Source organism: Prosopis cineraria, unplaced genomic scaffold (assembly GCF_029017545.1).
Source record: "Prosopis cineraria cultivar Desert tree isolate PC_DT_omini unplaced genomic scaffold, ASM2901754v1 PC11, whole genome shotgun sequence".
Taxonomy (NCBI): Eukaryota; Viridiplantae; Streptophyta; class Magnoliopsida; order Fabales; family Fabaceae; genus Prosopis; species Prosopis cineraria.
Window position 1 is genome coordinate 39,876,928 of NW_026555342.1, and position 21,291 is coordinate 39,898,218.

At 33.4% G+C, this 21,291-nt stretch overlaps 1 protein-coding gene across 1 annotated transcript; it reads right to left on the reverse strand.

The window, feature by feature from the left end:
- Nucleotides 1-1,333: 1,333 nt before the first annotated feature.
- LOC129285296 (uncharacterized) lies at nucleotides 1,334-20,387 on the reverse strand. Its single transcript, XM_054920922.1, has 13 exons — nucleotides 20,157-20,387; nucleotides 19,936-20,063; nucleotides 18,176-18,319; nucleotides 17,730-17,860; nucleotides 12,999-13,214; nucleotides 12,623-12,786; nucleotides 11,236-11,336; nucleotides 6,078-6,233; nucleotides 5,044-5,099; nucleotides 4,865-4,922; nucleotides 3,310-3,430; nucleotides 3,114-3,236; nucleotides 1,334-1,720 (listed from the first exon to the last, which is right to left on the reverse strand). Exons 1-13 carry the CDS (start codon nucleotides 20,170-20,172, stop codon nucleotides 1,617-1,619), a joined length of 1,518 nt encoding a protein of 505 aa, XP_054776897.1. The 5' UTR covers nucleotides 20,173-20,387; the 3' UTR covers nucleotides 1,334-1,616.
- Nucleotides 20,388-21,291: the final 904 nt, after the last annotated feature.

The window sequence follows — 21,291 nt, forward strand, 5'->3', positions numbered from 1 at the left end:
TTAATAAATTATTGTTTCCTATTATTATTGTTCAATTTCATATTTTATTATTGAGAAAACTCATTTTTTATTATTAGTTTAAGTACATGTTTCATTATATCGTTAATTTTTAAACTAAATTTATTCATTAATTTCTTCATATTATATATATATATATATATATATAATTGAAACATTACTTCTCAAAAATTTACTTGGTTTCAGATATTATAGTTGACATTGCATCTCTTACCAATCATTGAGAGGCCCCATAGTTTTTTAGACAATGGAAGCACAGGTGCACAACATGATCATCTCTTTTGATGAAAATTTATATTGTATTATAAGTTTGTAATTTAGTGCTTTACGTGTACTATAGTTAGATTCTAATTTTAATTTGCCAGATGTAATTTGTTAGAATAGAGCTAGTCTCCTTATTAAATTGGCTAACAAGTTTTGTTGTTATAAAAATTTTAAGAGGTCTAAATTACAGGGAAGATTATGTCGAAATTTGTGCAAAACACTCAAAACTTTACAAGCTATTAAGTTTTATTCTCTTGTCAGGGCTCAAAGTCATCTGTTTTACTTTTTTCCATATTCGCTCATTTAAAATCAATAATGTCACAAATTTTTTTAGGTAACTTGAGACAAGAGAGAACATATGTTAGAGACAAATAGTACAGATTTGATAAGTATGAGCCTTGAGGCCTATGAAAGAACTTTAGATTTTCAAGAAGCAACCCTTCAATCAACAAATTCCAGGACTTGCTCTACGATCTATTGTTTGTCTTTAGCTGCATCAATCCAACTTCTCAAATACTTACCAAAAGAGGGAGAACATTGTATACCAAAGAATTCTAAGAGTTCTTCTTGAGTTTCCACTAGTATATTAAGACTTAAAAGAAGTGAAGACTTGAAAAAGTTCATCTGAACCAATAACAAAAAGCATCAATAATATCCTTTATTACCTGAACATTGGATCCAGTATACTCAAAGATGGCTGAATCATCAGCATAATTTAAGTGTGATATTGGAAAAGAGGATTGGCAAATTCATATGCCATGGAAGGATCCAAATTTTTCTGCTTAAGTCAGAGATAAAGATGCATGGAGAGAGAGGGTCACCCAAGCTCATACCATTTCTAGGAAAAATGGATTGAGTCCGTTGACTATTGAACATGATATTGAACTTCTGTTTCACATGTTCCTTGTCGCTAATAAATAATATTAGCCATATTTCATATTATAAATAAAATACACAAATATCCAATGACTTGACAATCACGAACGTAACGTAATTTAGCGGTAAGAAATCAAATTTTCTAATAAACAATTGAAATCTGTGATAACAGAAGTTGAGAATTTAAAATTGCTATAATATACATTTACACCGGAATTATGGTCCATAAACTTTACATTGGTATTGAAGCATATCCTAAAATGGTCTTGCAGAACTTTAAAAGAGCATCTAAAAATCAATGAACATTAGCTACCAAACGTATCTAGACATGACCTTAAAATATAGTCCTCGAAAACCTTCTGCAGTATAAATAAAATATATTTAAAGATACGCCACAAAAAATATCTAAACATGGCCCTAAAATGGCCTTGAAATATCTAAACTTTCTGCGGTATTGTTCATATTGAAAACCAATTCACATAATATAATCCTCCTTGTGAAGCAAGCCATGCACCAAGAGGATAGTCATTCATGTATTTGTTTACCACCACTGGATTAAACACTGCACAATCCAACCACCAAGCTTATAAAATGGCAACAGAGATTCATACGGGACATAAGGATTTTTTTTTAATATAAAAAAAAAAAGGCTCAAATATTTTTAGTCCCGCTGTCTTGTACAAGTTCCAATTCAATTTTTCTAATTCAAAAATAAGCAATATTGCTCTGGAATAATCCATTAGTAAGTTCATGGCTATCAAAAAAGTTATTAGGTTGGATCCCCTAAATCAAGGAGATATTTGAGTAAATTATTAAATTTACACTATTATAATTATATTTAGCCAGTTTAAATTGTCAATTTATATTTGAGGAAATAGAACTACTGGTCCCTAACTTAATGTGCTTTGGTATTAGTCTCTATACTTTTTTTCATTGCTCCAAGTCCTTAAGTTCCATTGTCTGCAATGTTAGTTTCTATATTTTTAAATATGACCATAAAGACTTAATGATGACTAATGCGTACATAAACTCGTTTACTTCTAGTGCTAACATGTTAAAATTATGATGAGTTGTGCAAAATACAGAGAACAAGGCAAAAAAAAAAAAAAAAGTAGAAGATTAAATCAAAATATTTAAATGTGAAATGGATGAAACTTCAGGATGTTGCTAAGACAAGAAAGAAATATTAGTGGCCATTTTGTTCAAACAATGTCCAACTTCATAATTTTTACCAACTTGTCAATAGAATTAATAGAGTTATGTAAACATCAACAAATTTAACTTTGTCAGTGATGAAAAGGACTAACATTGTAAAGTCGAAACTTAAGCTTTAAGGCACTCAGAGCAAAGGGAAAAAAAAAATTATAGGAACTGATGCCAACACATGCTAAAAGTATTTCCGCCAAAGAAACAAAAAAAAAAAGTGCTAAAAGTACAGGAACCAACAATTATATTTTCCTTTTTATATTTCTCATTTTAACATTTTTTATTTTACACTATGTAAATGACCGAATTAAAACAACCTTATAAGTGCAAACTAAAAAATATAAATAGATAGTTTTGAAAACATATGAAACTCAATCTAAATCGTCCAAATTTGGAAGGTTTAGATTAGATAATTCACTCAATTGAACATCTTCTCATATGAGGAAATTCAAGTTCATATTTGACTGGCTTGGACCTTCTTTAATCCCTAAGCAGTTTGGAATCCAAGTCAACCATATTGTCGAATAACATGTTAAGTAATGAATAAAAACGTGATAAAGGAGAAATTTTAGAACTGTCAAGAATAAGATTGAAAATTTTAAAAAGTAATGAATAAATAGGAGGGCAACATTACCAATAAACTCGATAGATAAGATCGAAACTTTAATGATAAAAGTATCAAAAGTGCTCTGAACCCTTTTCAAAAAAGAATAAAAGAAAAACAAGAAATAAAAAGGCAGAGTGCTCACCATTGTCTGCATAATTATATTTTCGAAAGCAGACTGTTGAAAGAACTGTATCAGAGAACTTGTCCTCAAATAGCAGTTCACCAGACTTGATACTCCATAGCCGTACATAGCAGTCCTCTCCAGCTAAAGATTAACTAAATCAGAAATTTGTAATTTCAAGAATGCCAATATGACAACACGTTGAGTTCAAATTCACCTGACATAACAAATCTCTCATGAGGATCAACCCCAAGCTGTATTCGAGTATGGGAATTTACATGTTCTTCATAAGATTGAACAGCACCCCTCTGAAGTAGGCGATGATCGTAGAGACACACCTAAAAATAAAAAGATCAGGTAAAATTCAGTACTCACATCCCCCCGGAACAAAGGAAAAATCTTAGCCACCCAAAAAAAAAAAAAAAAAAAAACAGAAAAAGAAAAGGTTCCATCAGAAGGACTGGAAATTATTGAGTTGATACGTGCATAATTCCCCCATCATTCATTCAATCCAGAACCATGGAATTAAGATAAAATGTAAGTTCTTGAAGCAAATAACATAGGGTGCCTAGTTTGATACAGGGCTTCTTTTCTATTGCAATTTCAATGGCTAGTTTCAATTCAGCTTCTGTAATACCAGTTCATACCCTTTTTATCTTTTTTTTTTTTTTTTTTGAAGTGTATCTTGAAGGGCCATGTAATAATAAGATGGATTTTTTGTTGGTTGAGCCTGTTCTAGCTATTAGGACGAATCCTTAATTTTGCTGTGGTTGAAATGCACTATCTGTAAGAAATTAATGAACAAAGAACTACTATAGCTTTGTTTAATTGACGATCAGCTTGAACCCTCTTTAGCACAAATCATATCATCATGAATTTCTCTTAGTAATTTGCCTAAAGCTTGTCACTTAACATCATTGATGAAACAGTTCCCTTTGGCATCAATGCAGTGGTGTTGCTACCTGCATCTATGTGCAGCTTCCCTCCTATCATCCCAAATTATACCCTATTTACGAGTTCCATTGTTCTCAAGGCCTGACACAATGAAAGATTCCAGAGTAGCATTTTTTTTTTCTCATTAATTTGAACAAACAATACATATGAAAGAGGGAGCCACAAGTCAACTCTTAACTTCCATGATTATAGGACTAATAAATGAAAAAATAAATCATCATAAAATCTGAGATAAAGGAAACTGAAATTCTATATAATTCTATATAATCGATATGGATCATAATGGCAAGACAGAATCAGATTTAGGAGTAAATAGGCTCTGATAGTTGCCCACCAAAAGGTTTAACAATAAGAATAACCCAGGCTATTTATAGAACTGAGGTACAATAGTAATATCAATAATATTTATTTATCCTTAAATAACTTAAGACAGGGCAACAGAAAAGCTAACCAAAATGTATTACTAAATATAGAAATTAAAAGATAAATAAACTTAAATTAAAATCTCCAAATTTCCTATCAGCTGTTCTTCAAAAGCTAAAATAAGCACGGAAGACAAAAAATCTAAAATATGCACAGAAGTCAAACTCTTAAAAAAAAAAAAACAAGCCTGAAGTGTGTGTGGACAAATTAACTTTTCCACTCAGCAAGCAATGGAAAGCTTATAAGGAAACATTATATCCATAAAGGGCGGAAATGCAATTTATAGCAGGAGAAATTCATGTAGACGACTATTAATTAAATACCATCCAATACCATGAGAAAATAGATTTAAATGAAACAAACATAGGTTAACAATATCATAGAAATGCACTTACTGATCCATCCATCGAGCTTGCCAAGAAGTACTGATCATCAAATTGAAGTGACACCAAACTAGTTTCAATTTCACAGAAGAAATTACATCAAAAAGCACAAGTCCAAACAATGAATTACAACTCATGTAAAATACATGAAGTTCAAACAGACAATTGGAATAGCGAAAGCTATAACCAACCAGGATATAGAGGAGGGCATTCTAGTGGTATAAGAAGCAGCCGTGTCGCCAGTGAGCTGCAAAAGGAGAGCAGCACAAGCTTATCCACAACAATTCACTAATGCACATTCATGTAAACTTGTTCACTTAGGGAACAGGATTAACCAAAAGATTTCAGAAATTGTAGTACAGAAAAATAACAAAACCCATCAAATTATAAATTTCACATGGTGGATTTAAACTTTGATCAACAGATGGCCAGAGAAATTCTTTGATGCATGCCAGGGAAACTAAATTCACTAGAACATGGGATGATCACTCAGGATCAAAAAATCTCGTTCAAAACAATATAGTTCTAGTTAATAATTTAGCCTTTCAAGTTTAACCTAGTTCTAACCACATCCTTATACTTTAAATTTACAATATTTGATTCTAACTTGAGAACAAACGAGTCATGATTGAATGAACCTAGTTCTCACATATCACATGCAAGTCTTCTCTTAATTTTCAACCTATTTGGTTTATGGAGTAATATTGTGTCCCTATTTAGCTGTAAGTTCTGGTTATATAACTAAACAATTGTGCCAAATTTTCTGATGAAAATAGTTGAAGTCGTTAGGTCCTTAAAGCTTCTCCTACATTTTAAGCTGAACAATAAAATAAAAATGAAAAAAGAAGGAAGAAGAAGGTCCCTTTTATGTTATATAAGTTTTTCAATGAATCCTCACCTTTTAGCATTGGATCCGCGACACCAACATGATTTCCATGGTTTTAATCTTAAGAACACTTGGCAGATCAAAATAGATTGTGTACATGTGCCAGAAGTAACCTTTCTATATTTTAGCAATTACAATTCACTTTGAACACACACAGTTATCCAATTTTTCCTATATACAAGACTTTTTTATCAAATCTATTACTTTTCAAGCAAAGTTCAGAATAATATACACCATGAATCTCTGCGCACCACTTTAATATGCTATTATTTTATTGTTCATCAAAATATCCTGTTTCTCCAAGATATTCCATTCCAAAAAGGAATTTTAAAAAAATACCTTAAACCATTCTTTGTTAGAACCTCCAGCTTTTTTATCCAAAGGTGGATATGGTATCCTGTGTGTGAGCAGTCTGCTACAAAACCTATCTCTTTTCTCACGATAATCTATTGCGATAATTGCCCCGTTTCTCAGTCCACATAATATTGTATTTCCCTGCAACAAAAATGTGTGCGCAAAAATAGATGACTAAAGTTTGGTGACATGCAGCTATGCATTAAAATTACATAAGCAATAAAATCTTATTCCCTTTTACATAAGGACAAAGCTTAAAAAGGGAATGAGGGAAAGCCATTTTTGATGATTTCTCAATGCAATTACATTACATAAGCAATAAACTCAGCCTATGTTTATAGCCGATTCCAAGCCTGAGTAAAGAAGGAGGGTTGTGTTAGGCCATCAACAGCCAATGTAAAACTTTGTTGAATCTATTATGAACATGGATAATAGATGTTATAATGCTAATGCTAGGCTGTTGCCCATAAATATCGCGCTGCATGGCTCGAGTACAGTGTTAAGTGAGTTAGAGCCGTTGCATCGGCACCCGGATGTAGTGTTAAATGAGCAAGGGCTACCGTGTCATTCTGGACATACGCGGCTAAAGAAGTTAGCCCATGAGAGCAAGATTAGATTTAGTATTTGAAATATTGGGACATTGAATTATAAATCTCTAGATGTTATAGGGGTTATGATTTAAAAGAAAATCAATATCCTATGCCTGCAAGAAACAAAATGGTGTGGAGAAGAAGCTAAAGATATTCCAGGTTTCAAATTTTGGTGTACAGGAAAAGTAAGCACACGCAATGGAGTAGACATTATTATTGATAAGAAGTGAAAAAAGAACGTTGTAGAAGTTAGCAGAATTGGAGACAGAATTATTTTCTTAAAAATGATAGTTGGACGTGAGACTGTTAATATTGTTAGCACTTATGCGCCTCAAGTCGGGACAGAAGCCAGTCTTAAGGAATTATTTTGAGAGAATTTAGAAGGGTTGATTCAACACATGCCACAAAGTGAAAAGATTTTTATTAGAGGAAACTTTAAAAGGAAAGTTAAGAGGGAGGCTGGTCAGTATGCGAGGGTGCATGGTGGTTTTGGTTTTGGAGAGCCAAACAATGAAGGACAAATTCTTCTTAATTTCTCGTTGGCGTATGATTTTAAAATTGCCAACACTTATTTCAAGAACAGAAATGAGCATCTCATCACTTGCAAAAGTGAAGCCTCAAGGTCACAGATTGATTTTCTTTTAGTTAGGATCACGGATAGAAGACTCTGTAAAAATTGCAAGGTGATTCCTGCGGATGCCGTAATGACACAACATAGGGTTCTTGTCCTTGATGTGTGTATTATGAGTAAAACTCAAAAAGTCGACAAATAGTAGCACCAAAGATTAAGTGGTTGCAATTAAAAGGTGAGAAGCAAGATATTTTCAAGCGGAATCTTTTGGACAAAAGAATTTGGGAATCTCAGGGAAGCACTAACATCTTGTGGGAGGATATAACTAAAAAAATAAGGAAAGTTGCAAAAGTAGTTTTGGGAGAATCAAAAGGTTTTGGTTCGAGAGATTAGGAGTCTTGGTGGTGAAATAACAATGTACAGGACAAAATCAAACATAAGAAGAACTGTTTTAAAGCCATACGTTTGTGTAACAATGATAAAAATTAGAAGAGGTACCGTATGGCTAAGAAGGAAACTAAGAGCTGTGAGTGAAGCTCGTTCTAAAGCTTTTGAAAGATTTTATAAGAGCCTTGAGACAAAGGAAGGAGAACGAAATATTTATAAAATTATTAAAAGTAGGGTAAGAAAATCAAAAGATCTAAAACAAGTAAAGTGTATAAAGGATGAAGAGGGAAGAATTTTAGTTACAGAAAATGAAATTAAAAACAGATGGGAGACTTACTTTTCCAAACTTTTCAATAATAGAGAGAGTTCGTCTAATAACTTGGAGGATTTAGTAACTCATGAAAGAAAATAAAATTTATCATTCTATCAAATAATACGTGATAAGGAGGTAAAGAAAACTCTTAAGAAAATGAAAAATGGTAGAGCCAATAGACCTGATTATATATCTATTGAAGTGTGGAAATGTTTAGGTGAAGAAAAGGTGAGATGGTTAACCAAGTTATTTAATGTGATTTTATGGTCCAAAAAAATGCCTAACGACTGGAGAAGTACATTAATTCCTATTAATAAAAATAAAGGAGATATTCATAATTGTACTAACTATAGAGGAATTAAACTCGTGAGCCACACAATGAAATTGCAGGAGAAAGTAATTGAGCATAGGTTGAAATTGGAGACAAATATTTCTTAGAACCAGTTTGGTTTTATGCCAGATAGATCGACTATAAAGGCGATTTATCTATTAAGGGGATTAATGGAAAAGTATCATTGTAAAGATAAAGATTTACACATGGTTTTTATTGATTTGGAAAAAACTTATGACCATACACCAAGAGAAGTGTTTTGGAAAGCCTTGAAAAAGAAAGGAGTACGGATTGCTTATATTAAAGTCATACAAGATATGTATAAGGGAGTAAAAAATAGTATAAGAACGTCTAGTGGTCAAACAAAAGGCTTTCCTATAAAGATTGAACTACATCAGGGTTCATCTTTGTGTCCTTATTTATTTAACTTGATCCTAAATGTTTTGACAAAACATATTCAAGGGGAAATTCTCAAATGTATACTCCTCACGGATGATATAATTCTTATAGCAGAGACAAGAGAAGAGATTAATTGTAAGCTTGACTTATGGAGGAGAACATTAGAGTCGAAAGGTTTTCATCTGAGTAGGAATAAGACGGAATATTTACATTGTAAATTTAATAAGAGACTAGTCGACAGTAATTTGGAATTGAAATTGAGAAATCAAATTATACCTCAAGTAGAAAAGTTTAGATATTTGGGAGCCATTATTCAAAATGATAGCAAAATCAGTGGGGATATTTCACATAAGATTTAAGCTAGGTAGTTTAATTGGAGAAAAGCTAAAGAAGTTATTTGCGACCGTAAGGTGCCTAGTAAACTTAAACGAAAGTTTTATCATACTACTATTAGACCAACTATATTATATAGTAGTAAATGTTGGGCTTTAACGGGACAGTAAGAACATAAAGTTGAAGTAACAGAGATGAGAATATTACGATAGATGTGCGGACATACACATAAAGATAAAATTTAAAATGAACACGTACGCGAAAAAGTGAGGGTAGAACCTATTGAGGAAAAAATGGTAGAAAATCATTTGAGATGATTTAGACATGTACAAAGAAGATCGCGAGAGGCACCAGTGCGAAGAGTGGAACATATAACTTTGAGCCCTGTTAAGAGGGGTAGAAGAAAGCCTAAAAGAACACTCTTTGAAGTTGTTGAATGTGATCTCTTAATTAATAATATTCCTAAAAGCTTGGTGAATGATAAAGTACAATAGCGTCTTGTAATTCATATAGCCAACCCCACCTAATGGGATAAAGGCTTCTTGTTGCTGTTGCTGTCGTCGTCTCAATGCAATTACGTGAGTCTGCATAGTCTTCATGGTCACCCCTCTCAGAATGTAAATGTTGTTTCAGTATTCGTTTGTTTGAAGCACCATCTACAGCTATTCCTCAACCAACTGCTGAAGGAAAATTTCCCACATCCAACACTTTAACTAGAGAAGAGTACGATGAGTACTTGAGCTTATAGGCTGCTAAATGATCATCCACTGTTGCTTATAGAGAAGACAAGAGATATGGGTGAATATTTCCATTAACCAATAGCCTATGACAGTTAGCCCCTAACCCATCTATTTAAAGGTTAGGCTCTTAACTCACTAATAGTCACTAACCATCTAACTAATCTTTATTAACTAACTTCATACCATCTTTATCGGTCATTTATATTTATTATGATTATTCATCAATACCACCCTCCCTAAATGCCCGTGCCCTCAAGGGTCAAGTACAGCAATAGATGGGTACAGCTTCTTATTTTAACAGAGAAACGTAGGCATTAAACTCTGAAAAATGTTGCTAGCTATTACTGTTCACTTTTCAGTGCTGGAATAAATGGAAGCAACTGAACCAGACTTGATCCCAAAAGCATTTTGATTAATCCTCCTCTGTACCAAGGAGAACAAACAAGAGGGTAGGGAGGAGCTGAAGACAAAGAAATGCCCAATACGACAGATTCCTCAATGGCCAGGTGATAATGTCTTCGAGTGAGATTGAGCCCACACAATTATCCCAATTCAGAAGCTGGTTCGGGTCCATTAAAGATAAAAGATACACCTTCTGCTTCTGAAATTTCCACCTGCATGACAGCTGTGGTTTTGACTTTTCATCTTGTATATGTTGGCGCTGCACAGGCCTATAGTTCCCAAGAGCTCAAAAGCATATTTCCTAATTTTATTTATGTTTTATTTTGTTCTGTTGCGTTAGTTTTTGCATGTCTCAGTTTCAGATTTTTAAGAGATTTAGATTGATTTTATTTTCAGTTTTGATCATATCAATATATCTTGGCCAGATCCCATTTGATTCTAGGGTTTGTGTCACCTCTATAAGTGCGTTCTATGTCATCTGAATAAACAAGTTTTTCAGTCCAGTATCAATAATTCTTCATGGCATCAGAGTGGCTATGACCAAATTCAGATTCGGGCTCCATAACGAAAGCCAGGGTGGTGGCGACACAACAACAGGTAACAACTCTAAACTAGTGATCCCCACAATTGCAAGCCACCAAACGCCAAATGATGCTGCTGCAATAACCATTTACAGATTGAATGGTCAGAGTTATATTCAATCTCACCCCATTCACAGACTTAAAATTTCATCACCACATTCACACCACCAAGGGCACAAACCAATATATCTCACCCGTGTCATAAATCTACCATGAGCCTCCACATTCCTATAACCAGGATAACTCTCCAATCTTTCCAATATATGCAATAAGAAAGTGCAAGAAGCAAAAGGCTAATGTGATAAATAGCGCACAAATGCTTCCCTTGGTCTACACTCGAAACGTTTTATCATATTCATGCATTAATAATTGAATTCAGTATAAAATTTTTACCTGTTTAAAATGTAAGTCTTCCTCCAAATGTTCATGTATTTGATTAATGAAATATAATTTTATAAAAAAATGCCAGACGCAATTTTTACTAGAGATAACTTACTGAGTTAAAAATTTGTTGTGCAAAAACATCACTTTTGCAACGCAAAAACCATGAGGTCTGCCCAGTTTCCAAATCCACGGAAGCAGCTCCAATATTGGTACCTATGAAAAATAAAATACAAAAATGGAAATCTTCCAAAGATTAAAATCAATCATTAAAAAGAAAGTACAACCAAGTAGATTCAAAATTATATATAGTTACATCACAATTATCATATGCACAACCAACCCACAATCAATTCAAGTTGTAGATTTGGAAGGATTTAACATAGAAATAGTTTATGTCTCATATTTTTATTTTTATGTTTTTATATATTTTGGCAAGTGGCTGGTTGCTATTTTAATATCTTTACTTTTACTTTATGTTTCCTTCACGGGAAGGAAATCTCAGCCTATATAATAGCTTAAGAAAGCACTTGTATTCAGATTTGATAAATGAATGTTATGATACCTATCATATTGAGATAGCTCCTCCACCTCCATCTTCTTCGTCTCTGTTTCTATATTTCTCTCATAATCCCTCTTAATTATGTCTCTCTATCCCCCTCCTTTTCTGTTCGTTTCTCGGTTCTCCTTCTCTGTTTCTATATCTCTCCCATAATCCCTCTTAATTTGTCTCTCTATCCCCCTCCTTTTCTCTTCCGCGTTTCTCTCTTTTCCTTCTCTGTCTCTATGTCTCTCCCACAATCCATCTGCTTGCATCAGTTGAAGCGTGTGCTAGTGTTGCATCAGCTATGCTACAACTTAAGACCTTCATGAAGTAAATAGAGCCCAAATTTTTTCCCGTCTATATAATGTGTAGGTTATGGAGAAAGCCAATGTGATAAAAGGCTTGCATTGAGCTGCATGTTTCATTGTTCTGTGGCATAATATTCAAACCTTTTTTGTTGAATTCTGATAATATTGGGTTCCGCTAGATGAACGTGTCACAAATATGTTCTGTACAATGCATAGAAAAAAATTCTATTTTTAACCTCAAGAAGTGGAAAGCCAAAGCCAGACCAAAGATGGAAGCAAAGCATCATTTCTGTTTGCGACCATACACATACAAGAAAATCTAATATGCTGAAATTTAAACAGCAAATACTTTTACTGACATGAGATCAAATTTCTGAAAGAATGGGGTGAAAGGTTCTAAATGGTTCAGTTTATGCAATAAATTGAACCAACCATTATTTTCAACAATCACATATCATGTTCAAGTTTTAAAAGAAAATAGGGAAAAAAAAAAAAAGATTGACCTATGCATGTGCAGGCCACAATTATTGTTAGTTGTACTGGGAAATACTGAACAAGACAAACTGTGAATTGACATTAGGACATGCGTTCATACACGTGAGATAAAGAGAATGTTAAAGCCTAAAGGAAAAGAAAGCAACAGAACTTGCCAATTACAGCTCGAGGATTAGTATTATCATATTCTGCTGTCCAAAGCGTACACTTGAAGGAAGCAACTTCGTGTATGGGGTTTATAACATCAGGATTTAACGGTTCAGCAAGATCCATAATATGAACTGATCCACCTGATGTCTCAGATCCCAGATGAGTAAATCTGTATTGCCATGTTAAGAGTCACTTACCAATAATCCTAACAATTCAGTATCAATAACATCCTCATAACTACTCAGTATGGCATGTTACATTAGTGATGATGGAGATCATACAAATATGTCCAGAATGAACTAAGCCATGCAAAAATACAAACCAATTAGAGTGAAAAATGTATAGAGTGCCTACAAACAATTATATATATAGGTAGGATACAATACACGACGAACGCCTTCATTTTCTGCATGGGAAGAGAACTTTGGACCCAATCTTATACAAGATATTCTGGATCGTTTTTGAATTACACCATAATTTCCAATAACTGATGCAGGCACTTCTTCATGCTTGTATGCTTTTCCTTTAGCATAGCTCTTCACGAAATCTGGCTTCAATGCTATATCAACAACTTGCTCTTTTCTAACCTCAAAACAACTGCAAGCAGTAAATTTGATTGGCAATAAGTAGTAAAAACTATAAACAGTATCAACAATCAATAATTTAAATCAAATTCCATAAAATTATATAAGGATCAAAATATCTGAGGTTTGAATGCAAGTACATAACAAGTGTTGGCCAAGAAATTTGCAGGACCATCAAAAGTACCTATTATACATATCCAGGTAAAATGGTGAGGATTATCACTTCGTTTACAAGGGCAAATATTGCAGGAAAAATTAAGCAAAATTGAAATATCTTAATGTAAGCAGATGCTCTTGATTTAAAGAGAAGGCATTATCTGTTGACAGCATTTGTACCAAGTGCTCAACTCATCCACTGCTAAATAAGTCTCACTGTTCATCCAACTACTGTAAGTACAACACTTAAATGACAGCACGGCACTTCAAAATAAACTGTAAGCCTAAAATACTGACAACATATGTAGTTATCCTAAATGAATGACTTCCTTATCTTCAGATGGTGCTTCCAGTCTTCATGTCTTCTTCCGCCTACAGAGGACTACTATCATTATTTTATACTTGCTACAAGATACTGAATTACACATATACCACAAATGACACTGACCAGTGAAGAAACGGATTACAGGCTCAGGACAACACATAAGAGGAACAAGAAAATAAAGCATCAACTACACAGATCCCAAAGTCGGTTTGTGACAAGATTGAAAGAGTACAAAAAGACTGTGGGACGAGGGGAAGGATCAAGGAAAGCCCACCTTCTAAATTGGAATGGTATCGGCAGACCCAAAGACTGTGGGGGTTTGGGGTTCAAACATGTGGAGGAAATGAATAGAGCATGTGATGCCAGGCAGGAGTGACTCTCTTAGATAATTGCTTTGTTGTACCTGAACAGGCAATCCAGAATTTGAAACACAGCAATACAAAACTAAATACTCAAGAACATAACAAGTTTGCCAACTTTTTCAAAAGGCTGGCTCGCTCTCTCTCCACCCAAACCAAATCCTGACCAAAGTTCTTCTTGCCTCTCCATGCTCTCAGCAAGTCCCTTTATACACCCCCTTTCAACTTTTTAACTTCTCCCTCCTATCCTTCATTATCACTCCCTTATTCTGCTCCTTCATTAATCTATTTTTTGTAAATTGACTTCTGTCTGGACCAATAGTCCATAAGAATAGAAAATTGAATAATTCTTCTAGTGCAACAAAGGCCCACTGAATGTAGAAGCTTCAGGAGAATTTTATATTGAATTATATTACAATTAATAAACTATCTAGCCGCCATGTGTTACAACAGAAAGAATAAAATGAAATGCATCCCATCATAACAACTAAATAAATAATAGATAATTGAATAACAGAATAAAAACCACTATGTTGTAACATCATCAAAGAAATAACTATCATGTACCCAACAAAACCAATTATTATTTATTTGAATATTTGAAATATATAAATTGTATAACTATACTTCAAATTAAATAAAAAGACTATCCATTTAAATAGATTTTTCAATTTTCAATTTTCAATTTCATTTCAATCATCGTGAAAAAAAAAGTATATTAAAGAATGATCAAATGATAAAAGTTCAAAAACAGCAACAAATCCTAAAATTTCACAACAACAACAAGCCTTTATCCCACTAGGTGGGGTCGGCTACATGGATTGCAAGACGCCATTGTGCTCTATCATTTATCAAGCTTTTAGAAATATTATTAATTAAGAGATCGCGTTTAACAACTTCCAAGAGTGTTCTCTTAGGCCTTCCTCTACCTCTCTTAATCGGACTCAAAGTTATATGTTCCACTCTTCTCACTGGTGCCTCCCTTGGTCTTCTTTGTACATGCCCAAACCATCTCAACCGATTTTCTACCATTTTTTCCTCAATAGGTGCCACCCTCACTTTTTCGCGTACATGCTCATTTAGAATTTTATCTTTACGTGTCTGTCTGCACATCCATCGTAACATTCTCATCTCTGCTACTCCAACTTTATGCTCTTGCTGTCCCGTTAGAACCCAGCATTCACTACTATATAACATTGCCGGTCTGATAGCAGTGCGATAAAACTTTCCTTTAAGTTTATTAGGCACCTTACGGTCACAAATAACTCCTTTAGCTTTTCTCCAATTAAACCACCCAACTTGAATTCTATGTGAAATATCTCCACTGATTTCCCCATCATTTTGAATAATGGCTCCCAAATATCTAAACTTTTCCACTTGAGGTATAATTTAATCTTCCAATTTCACTTCCAAATTATTGTCGAATAGTCCTTTACCAAATTTACAATATAAATATTCTGTCTTATTTCTATTCAGACGAAAACCTTTTGACTCCAATGTCTTCCTCCATAACTCAAGTTTGCAATTAACCTCTTCTCTTGTCTCTGCTATAAAACTATATCATCCGCGAAGAGCATACATTTCGGGATTTCCTCTTGAATATGTTCCGTCAAAACATTTAAAATCAAGTTGAACAAATAAGGACTCAGAGATGATCCCTGATGTAATCCAATCTTTATAGGAAAATCTTTTGTTTGACCACTAGGCATTCTTATACTAGTTTTTACCCCCTCATACATATCTTGTATTGCTTTAATATAAGCAATCCGTACTCCCTTTTTTTCCAATGCTTTCTAAAGCACTTCTCTTGGTATACGGTCATAAGCTTTTTCCAAATCAATAAAAACCATGTGTAGATCTTTATCTTTAAAACGATACTTTTCCATTAATCCCCGTAGTAGATAAATCGCCTCTGTAGTTGATCTACCTGGCATAAAACCAAATTGATTCTTAGAAATACTTGTCTCCAATCTCAACCTGCGCTCAATTACTTTCTCCCACAATTTCATTGTGTGGCTCATGAGTTTAATCCCTCTATAGTTAGTACAATTCTGAATATTTCCTTTATTTTTATAAATAGGAATTAATGTACTTCTCCTCCACTCATCAGGCATTTTCTTGGACCGTAAAATCACATTAAATAACTTAGTTAACCATCTCACCCCTTCTTCACCTAAACATTTCCACGCTTCGATAGATATACAATCAGGTCCGTTGGCTCTACCATTTGCCATTTTCTTAAGAGTTTCCTTTACCTCCTTATCACGTATTATTCGATAGAATGACAAATTTTGTTCCCCTTCACCAGTTACTAAATCCTCTAAGTTACTAGATGAATCCTCTCCATCATTGAAAAATTTAGAAAAGTAAGTCTCTCATCTATTTTTAATTTCATCATCTGTAACTAAAATTCTTTCCTCTTCATCCTTAATACACCTTACCTATTCTAGATCTCTTGATTTTCTTTCCCTACTCTTGGCAATCTCATAAATATTTTGCTCTCCTTCCTTCGTCTCAAGGTTCTTATAAAATTCTTCAAAAGCTTTAGAACGAGCTTCACCCACAGCTCTCTTAGTTTCCTTCTTAGCCATACGGTACCTCTCCCAATTTTCTTCATTGTTACACAAATGTATGGCTTTAAAACAGTTCTTCTTATACTTGATTTTGTCCTGTACACTATTATTCCACCACCAAGACTCCTTATCTCTCGAACCAGAACCTTTCGATTCTCCCAAAACTACTTTTGCAACCTCCCGTATCTTTTTAGCCATATCCTCCCATATGATGTTAGCACTTCCCTGAGATTCCCAAATTCCTTTATTCAAAAGATTTCGTTTGAAAATATCTTGCTTCTCACCTTTTAATTGCCACCATCTAACCCTTGGTGTTACTACTTGTCGACGTTTTTGGATTTTACTCATAATACACACATCAAGGACTATGACCCTATGTTGTGTCGTTACAGCATCTCCGGGGATCACCTTACAATTTTTACAAAGTCTTCTATCTGTGTTCCTAACCAAAAGAAAATCAATCTGTGACCTTAAGGCTCCACTTTTGTAAGTGATGAAATGCTCATCTCTCTTCTTGAAACAAGTGTTGGCAATCTTAAAATCATACGCCAATGAGAAATCAAGAAGAGTTTGTCCTTCATTGTTTAGCTCTCCAAAACCAAAACCACCATGCACCCTCGCATACTGACCAGCTTCCCTCCCAACATGCCATGATAAATTCACAAGTAATAACAAATATAAAAATGACATTTATGACATGATAAATTCAAAACACTAACCTGAAAATTTACTACTGATGTTGTAAATGCTTTTCAATTTTTTTAATAAGAAAGTTTCACTTAGATGTCGCTAATAACCTATAAAATTTATGATCCTGCTATGATTTATGCCGAACAAACTTTTAACCTCCAGCAAAGACATTCCAGCTTTTAACTGAAACACGGTATCATTTCCAAATCACAAAATCCCATCAAAACCTCAGTAAGTTATTTTGATTAAGTTATTATATAGTTCATTTTACTTCTTTCTGTCCATAAATCCATAGATATTGTCAATACAAATATGACCTCAAAATTATAACATCCAGATAAGTTCTAGTTTCAAGAAAAAAGTTTGATAATAAAAGATTGCCAAAAAAAATAATACAAGACAAGAAAGACAAAACTAGAAGTTACCATAATGAGCCATCCAAGTTGCCTGACAATAAAACATCAGATTTAACCACCCCCTCTAAAGTATCTACATCAATGTTCATTTGCTCCAAAGCACAAATATCGATCCCATCTGCTAACTGATATTTCCAAACCTGCAATAAGATATACAGTATACTTTCAATTTTGGCAATATGATGCATTAACAATGCAAATTATGTGCCATCACTTTTAATCTCTCAGGGGACATTCTTTAGCTGTTAACTGGCTCACTAATGTCTCATAGGTTTTATGCTTTGGCTGAAACATATGGGCATGGGTTTGAGCTGGTTGGTCCTTTGAAACTGTCATTCTCCCAAGAAGTTATAACTTAATACATGCAAAGTAGAATATACGATTTTGTGCGCTGTACAATTTGAAGATTTGAAATTTTGGAATCAGATAGGAAGATTTGTACTTAGGAAATATACCATAGGTTGTGATGCTTGTATTTTTTGCAATTCCTCCTTGAAGTTGCATTTCCATCTGTGAGACTTAATGATATCACCATTTAACTCCCTAGCATGAAGCAGTTTCAATGTTTTCTTCTTAAGCTTCCTACAAGAGCTCCTTTCCTGTGATTAACATGAATCAACAATCAGTATTTACATTTAAATATAGTTAAAAATCAGAATAAAATCAAGGATAAACAATATCCAATAAAAACAAAGAAAGACAAATAATACTAGAAATAGAATAAATAGCATTGCAGTAGTCGCAAGGCTCCACATATTTTACTTCACAAAGATATTATCCAACCCCCACCCCCTAATTTTTTTTTTTTCCTAATTACTTGCATTTGATCTAATAAAATTTTTTTTTCAATCATTGACCAAAACTTTATTCAAGGACTATTTGGAAAGCATAGATAATCCACACAGGAGACAAGTAAGAGAATCCTTTTGAAGTGTCCGCTACAGCATATTTATAAAGCCAAGAATCCCAAAGTTATACAAGACACATTTCCATCTCATTCATTTAACTTCCAACTTTTACTTTCCACTTTCATTTCATGTAAAAATTATGATTCACCCCATTCATTTCAAGTGAATAAAAAAAAATCATGAGATGAGTAAAGGTCACTTATTGTAAAAGAAGGAAGTTAAAATATGATGAGGACAACTCATCCTGCTACAGCCATAAAGAGTTATTGCAGACAGAAAAACGGTAAAAAGAGGGAAAACAGGGCTGAAACTGATGGAAAACAAACCATACAAGGGTTTATGCTCCAAGAAGCCAGAGGTAGTGAATTGAAGGACTTGGAGAGGCTAGCAGCCTTTCCAAACCAGCTTCCATTGCTTCATTTCTTTCTTGTGATCAGAGAGAGTATTGTGCAGTGAATTTTTTTTTTTTCTTTTTTGGTTGGTTTGAACCAATGATTTTGTTCTAATGGACTAACTTCTTTGCCCGCATCCATCCAAAAAAAAATTGTGAGAACCCTTGCTCATTTAACACTACATCATCAGAGTCTAGCTCATTTCTTCTTATTTTGAAACAGTTTTTTTTTTATTTTAAATGGAATTTCACAAGAAGCATTGTGAGAATAATGTGCGTTTGATAAAAACATTTAATAAACAGTTTTAACAATATTATCGTGTTTGACAAATTTTTACCACTGTCACATTAGCGTAGAGCGTGAATTTAAGAGGGTAGGTGAAAAAGACTGAAGGTCGTTATAGTAATCAATGATGCTAAGAGAGGGTACAAATTGCTTCAGCTTCAAGAAAGAAGCTTCAGTGGCTCAAAAAAATTATAAGAAATCATTAAAGAGAAGAAGCTTCAACTTTCTGCTTCTTTACCCAGCAGAAAAACTGCTTCTGCTACGAATTAGATTTGGTTTATTTTATAATAAAAGCTAGGCCAAACGCCTCATTAGGCTGACTAAAACAAGTACTTATTTGAGCCAAGCAGGCTATTAATATCAAGTCGTCTTTAAGTGCGGGCAAAAACTGACTCAAAATCAGCATATACGGTAAGGAAAAAGGCAAAGCATCATCAGACAGAGACAAAAAGTAAATTAAAGAAAGTAAACAAATAATTCAATAAACACAAAAAGAAACAGTTTAATTTGAATTAAATACAAACCTCTGAGCATTCTGGATAAAAATTTATGTTTCAACTTTGATTAAACATGCAAGAAACCCAATGATTTAAATCCTTCTCGAATGTTTGATAGGGCAAATATAAATACCTGAGTGGACCTTGGGGTTGATTTCGTAGGACCAAGCTTAGCAGAAGAAGATCGAGAAGATCCTGGTATGGGGCCTTTAATGGGGAAATACCTATTCTTCTCTGCGTCGTAATAAAACCCTGGAAGCTCTGTTGCAGAATAACACAAAACATTACAGAAAAAGGAAAAGTGAACAGTATCCCAAGTATAGGGGACCGTGTGAAAGCGAAACGAAATAGCACCTTTAGGTGGTGGCATATCTTCGGCAGAACAAGAAAGACCGTGCACTCACTGCATGATTGCGTGCGATTGTGAAACGAGAAAGAAAGGCGAGGAGATATACACAACGCAACAGAGAGAATCGGGGAAAGCAATAATGGCAGAAACAAAGCGCAACGGTCATCCGCCGTCACAGGTTTTCAGGCGGTGGAATCACAGTGGAGAATGGGAGCGCGGACCAACCGGCACACAAGGGAAAGCTCAAACCATGGATCATAAATAATAAATAAATTAAATTATTTAATTAAAAGAAAAAATAACAATAAAATCCTCCAAAAATATATAAATGATAATTTGGTCTCTCAAAATATCATAATTTTACTGAAATTCTTAAGTAAGAATTTTTCTGTCATTAATAAATTTATATAAATGATCAAATTACATTTGTTGAAAATAAAGTGATTCACAAGTTTTGTTTAAATAATCACAACTTTTTTTCTTATATTCGCAACAATGCAACAACAAATCAGAACTTAACATGTGAAGTTATAATTTGCTGTTATAATGTTACGAATATAAGAAACAAAGTTGTGATTATTTAAACAAAAATGTAAATCATTTTATTTTTAATAAAGTTAATTTGATCATTTATATAAATTCATTAATAACAGAAAAGTCTCCAGAGACTGAAGTGAAATTATTACATTTTGAGGAATCAAATTGTCATTTATATATTTTAGAAGAATTTTATTGTCATGTTCTCTAATTAAAATATTTATACTTATAATTTATAATAATAATTTATACTCACTCCATTCAAAAATGTAAGGCATTTTTAATCGAATTTCACCCTCTAATAAAGTAGTTACTTACTTTCAAAATAACCCTATTTTTTTATATTTACCTCTATTAATTACCCTACAATAAATATAAAGTCATTCATTAATAGGGGTACTTTTGAAAAAAAACAATAATTACACTTCAAAAGACTAAAAATGCCTTACATTTTTTAATATTCAATTTCTCAAAAAATGTAATAGAGGAAGTAGATATAATTGTATATTCATGTTAATATTAATAATTAATAAATTAAGTTAAAAATTAGAATAATGATAAAATAAAGTAAATTAATAGTAACTAGTTTGCATATAACGATAA